This window comes from Corylus avellana, chromosome ca6 (assembly GCF_901000735.1).
Source record: "Corylus avellana chromosome ca6, CavTom2PMs-1.0".
In the NCBI taxonomy this organism is placed as follows: domain Eukaryota; kingdom Viridiplantae; phylum Streptophyta; class Magnoliopsida; order Fagales; family Betulaceae; genus Corylus; species Corylus avellana.
The window spans coordinates 13,715,376-13,720,903 of record NC_081546.1 but is presented as its reverse complement, the minus strand read 5'-3'; the positions used below and the strand labels follow the sequence as shown (position 1 = coordinate 13,720,903).

Here is a 5,528-nt window from a genome sequence, read left to right as displayed (position 1 = left end):
CTTCATAGGCTTCCCACTCTAATTGATCATGCTCCTCCAATCATTCAAGATCCTCCAGCTGCGTCCTCCTCGGGATCATCAGATGTTTCAAGTCAATTAAATAAAATAATTGACTTAATTCAAGCTCAAGGCCAAAGCATTGAAGCTATCAACACCCGCCTGACAACTTTGGAGAAAGATGTGAAGTATATCAAGGATAGTTTTTGGCAAGAATAATCTTCCTTTCTGTTTGCTTTGCTTTCCTTTTGGCAAGAATACTCTTTTTGGTTTCTTGTGTCTACTTATTTAAGACTTAATGGGTTGTTGTCTTTTTGTTTAAACTCTAGAATTTCATTGTTTTTGTGTGCTTCCTTTTGTCCTTCAGAGACAAAAAAGGGGGAGTTGATTTGATGTGTCATTTTCATGTACAAATTATTTTTGTCCCCGAATGGCCAAAGGTAGAGTTTGTTAGGTTATGTTTTGGCACATTCGGTTTGCATGTAAGTTGTTGAAAATGAAGCCTCTCAGCATGTCCAGAAAGCTGATTCTAGAAGTCCCTGTCCGGCCCGCCAGAAGCCAGGTCCGGACCCAATATCCAAAAAACACAATCTGAAGGGCCTGTCCGGACCGTCAGAAGCCGAGTCCGGACACAAAATCTAGCAAGCTGATTTTGATGTACATGTCCAGACCGCCAAAAGCTGGGTCCGGACCCCATTTCCAAGCAAGCTGATTTTGAGAGGTAGGTCCGAACCGCCAAAAGCTGGGTCCAGACCCAAGTTCCAGAAAGCTGCATTTGAGAGTCAGGTCCGGACCGTCAGAAGCTGGGTCCGGACCCAATTTCCAGCAAGTCCATTTTATATGGCCTATCCGGTCACAAGACTTGGATGTCCGGACACCACGTGGTTACGCATATGTAACCCTAGCTGTGTCCGGACACCCACTTATTCCTGTCCAAACATGACTGCTGAATTGTGTTTTATTTTCTATTTAAGCAAACTGTTTTGCCTATTATACGTACGTATTTTAAGAGCAAAAACTATGAGATTAGAAAGAGATATTGTTCTAGTTTATGTGAGTGAAGATTAAATACGTGAAGCCAATCGGAGTTCCGGTGAAATGAAATCTTTTAGAAGAATTGTGTCAGAGGTTCTGGAAAGGGCTACTGCGGTAGAAGTCAAGTGGGTCGCTTGTCGTGTGCAAGGGAGAGTAAATTGCAAAGGTTTTGTAATTCTTCATGTATTCCTTATTCTTCTTATAGTGGATTGATTTCCTAGGTTTTGCTGTCCCGAAGAGGTTTTACATTTAGAGAGTTCTCTAAATGGTTTCCTCTTCGTAACCAAATATTTGTGTTATTGAATGTTCATTACATATTTGTGTTTGGTTGAATATTATCTGTTAGATTAGATCTTTTTCCGTTTAATCTAAGTGAAACATCTAGGCAGTTGAATAGGTGTCGTTTGGAGTCGTATTTAGGTTTTTCAGTTAATATCGCTTTAGTAAATGCATGAAAGAGGGATGCAGGCTTATTGTAAAGTACGTTAGATATGCTCTAGATGCTAATATATAAAACTCACTTCTTTATAGTCACATAAATCTATAAGAGAAATGTTATACACACGATACTCCCGCTATCATACTTTCAAATGCACAATCTTTGATGTGACATTAAAAATCACTATTAGATTTTAGATAGATTATTATTGGATTTTGAATTCAATGGTAATTTTCATTGAAAGTGTGTGTAACATTTCTTAATATATAATATAACTTTTTTATTTTTTTAAGTAATATACTCTTCACACTCATTTATTACACATACATCATACGGGCTAACCAGTAACCCAGTATGTTTTAAGTAGCTTACCTTTTTCTTTTTTTTCTTTTTTTTTTTTTTTTTTGTCTTTTCTAAATGGTTAGAATTATATTAATTAGCCACTTAAAACACGTTTTAGTATCAAAAACGAGAACATATCTTTTTCAGTCTTGGAGGATTGAGCATGTAAAGAGAAGCGCAAACTCTACCGCTCATGTTTTGGCTCATGAGGCCATTAAGTGTATCATAGATAGAAACTTGTATATATCTATAGTATTGTAATGATCAGGCTCTGTTTATCAATAAAAATTAAAAAATAAAGAAAGTTATGCTAGCGGGTTTGATATTGGTGCGATAATTAAATGAGTGTAAACAGTAATATTACTCTAACTTTTTGTAACTTTGTCTATTAAACCCCACCTCCCTCATCCCAAAACAAAGATAAAAAATAAAGGAAAGGAAAATAAGAGACCAAGTACTGTACGTCTTCATATCTTCATTGTCACTTAGGTCATGCAAAACTCTCAGTTTAATTTTTTTTTTTTTTTCTGTTATAATCCACCATTATCAAAATAAAAAACTATTGATACCAAAAGAAAAGGTCAAGACTTGCTAGGCTGTTAGATTTTGATCGATATCGAATTGAGGCCGGCCAGAAGCTAAGACAGCGTCTTGTTCAGTTTGCCTGGCATCAACCAATGACAGCCTAGCTACAAGGAAATTTCTATTTCTAATTTTTAAATAAAAGAATCAATGAGATTCGAAATAAAATGCAAAGAATTTGAAATTATGAGTCATGAGTCACCCTGCCAACTCCTCGAGGGCATAGATTCCCAGTATCCTTATAGAGGTGTTGGGGTAGAGTTTTAGGGCCTGTTTGGGATGCATTTGAGGACTTAAAAATGCTTTTAATACTCAAAAAGTCTGTTTGAAAAAAAAAAACAAAAAAAAAAAACAAAAAAAGTATTTGTTTGATAAAAAAATTAAAAAGCACTTTTATGAGTCAAAAAATGGCCAAAACGTCATTTTGACAAAAGCTTAAAAATGAAGTTTTTTTTCAAAAGTTCTTTTAAACTTAAAAGCTGTATTTCTCAAACGTAAACCCAAACAAACTCTTAGTGTGATTAATTGATAAATATTTTTGTTGTGAATTTTTTGTTTTAATAGTAATAAGAGATGATTGGCATGATATAAAGGTGAAACAAAATTTTAAGTTTTTGTGAGAGAAAAATGAAGAAAGTTGTTTAATTTATCACTTAAACAAAACTTGCAAAACTTTTGAAAACCTTTCTAAATATTTTTAATGTCGACAACATTAGCGTCAACATGTCGTTGCTAAAAAAGCAATAGCGGCGACTCGCGACAAAATATCACCGCTAATAAATTATCTTTTTTTTTATAGTAATTTTTATTCTTTTTGGGTATTACATGTGGTCTATTGAATACATAAGGGTTTAAACTTTTGAAATAAGTAATGATTTACAAAGAATTAAAAAAAAAAAAAATCACTTTAATACCTGTTATGAAGTGACACCAATAACCTTCAAAAAGTCGTATAAAATAAGTATAAATGTTTATCATATTGCACCACGGGTTTATAAAAAATAAAACCTTGACTAAAATACATGGAGCCAAATCAACTCCTAACAATTTGGGATTCTCAAGGCCAAGCTTCAATTTTATTGAATGCGAAACTTGGAAACTAACATCGACACGCTGGATACCCTTCAGCGATGATTGACGTAATTGCAATTCATGCGAACTTCACCTCCATTCCTAGTGAGAACTTGGACGTTCCCAAGCTTCACCATGGACACCAAAAACTGGTTCTGAAAGAGAAAGGGTTGAGATGCCATTGCTTCCACAAAGGGAGATGTTCTTTGATCTGAATGGAGTTCTTGATCCGTCGTTAACAACCCTACTTTCTTTTGAAGATTTGTGTAGTAAACGGTGTCGAACGTCCTCGGAGTTATTACGTCGAGGTAAACAAGGTCCGTCGTCCGTCTACATCTTCTCTTCAATAGATTCAAGTAAGAGGTATTGAGTGAGGGATCGGGCCTTTTGGTTCCGTTGAAGTTGTAGACCCTGTTTAGAAATGTAGAGCAGGAAGCTCTACCAATGGTGTGTGCTCCAGAGAGAGTGACCAAATCAAGAATATCTAAACCTATAGTTTTGAAGTAATTGATCAGGGTGGTAACATTTTCATGCCCTTGAGGGACCCTTTCGGCTTCTTTGTCTATTGAAATTCTCCCGTCTTTGCGCCCGAATGGGACTTGCCAGAACGGACCTCCGGCAAAGACAGTGGCGTCTCTGGCGGCGGCGGTGAGAATGTCGGCACAAGAGACGGTTCTAGGGCACCTCTTCTCGAGCGCTGCCTTGATTTCGTCAATCACTTGGAAACCTCTCAGAGTACTGCTGACATATGATGCCCTCTCACTTCCTTTAAAGTTCAACAAAATGGATGCGTCGCATCCCTGCAATAATTATAGATAGTGCATAAGGAACTTAAGAAGATATACCAACATGTCTCTAGTTGAACAGTGGAATTCTTCTCTTTTGTGGTGCTTTTTCTTAGATTTGTGTTTTTCTCCTATAGCCCAAAAGTGAAAAGTTTGCTTATATCGTTTTCATTTGCATGAAGATTTAGCTAACAAATTTCTATGTATTGTACCCAAAAAAAAAAAATGCTATTTTATAGAGTAATACCACGTAAGTGGAATAAAAGAAACTCTGATTCTTCTTTTTCTTACAAACCATTGCTGATTTAAAGTATGATTTTTATTCAAGTTGTATGACAGTTGTATAGGAGTTTACTAAATACTATTACTCGTTTAAAAAATGAAATTATATAAACCAAAAATAATGCCATATATATATAGAAAAATTCTCCTCGGCATTCTCAAGTGTCCATCTCCTAACATTCTTGTTTAAGTAGCGCATTAAGGTCCACTTTTTAAATAAAAACAAAAGCATAAAGAAAATATTTAGAGATGGACACTTGAGAATTCTGAGTAACATTTCTCATATATATTTGTGTTGTTATTAGAAATTCATTAATCAAAACAAAAGAAATGAAGAAAGGCAAGGATTTAGTTTCAACAATGAGTTTGATATGATTTATAGAAACTGTATCTATATATATAAAGTATATGTCCCTGCTTACCCTAACAGCACAGTCGTGGAAGTGCAGACGAATGAGGCTAGGAGCCAAGGTGAAATCCTTCTGAATCCAGGCTCCCACTTTTTGCTGGATGATGCCCTCAGCATCCGGACATGTTTTAAGGTAGTAATCGAAAGACAAGTAATCTGCAGGATTTTTAGTAGTCGCAGTAACAGGTTCAATGGCCGACAACCCCAAATGAAGGAGGAAGACAAAGAGAGCCAAATGCCCAAATTTCATGTTTCTTTGATCGACTATTTTCTATCACTAGCAAGAGAGACGTGCGGAGTTTGTGGAATATGTGTGTTAATTAGTCTTGCTTTTATAGGGTTGTTGATAATCGATGCTTGTGTTTGAAGAAAAATGAGAACGTGAGAAGCACTCTCCACACAAAAGGTTGACATGCAAACATGTAGATTTAGCAACAAACTCTCAACTCTCAAAGGTCAAACAATAATAATATTTATTTAATTTCCTTTTGTGTTTGAAATTGAAATCTCTCTCACCCATAAAGAATTTGGGTTATAGTGGTGAAGAATTTTCCAGAGGCTTAAGCCACATGTGCTGACTATGTGT

At 35.7% G+C, this 5,528-nt stretch overlaps 1 protein-coding gene across 1 annotated transcript; it reads right to left on the bottom strand.

Moving 5' to 3' along the window:
* Positions 1-3,519: 3,519 nt before the first annotated feature.
* Positions 3,520-5,192, bottom strand: LOC132183695 (peroxidase 7-like). Its single transcript, XM_059597072.1, has 2 exons — positions 4,956-5,192; positions 3,520-4,266 (listed from the first exon to the last, which is right to left on the bottom strand). The coding sequence occupies exons 1-2, from the start codon at positions 5,190-5,192 to the stop codon at positions 3,520-3,522; spliced, it is 984 nt and encodes a 327-aa protein (XP_059453055.1).
* Between the last annotated feature and the right edge of the window lie 336 nt (positions 5,193-5,528).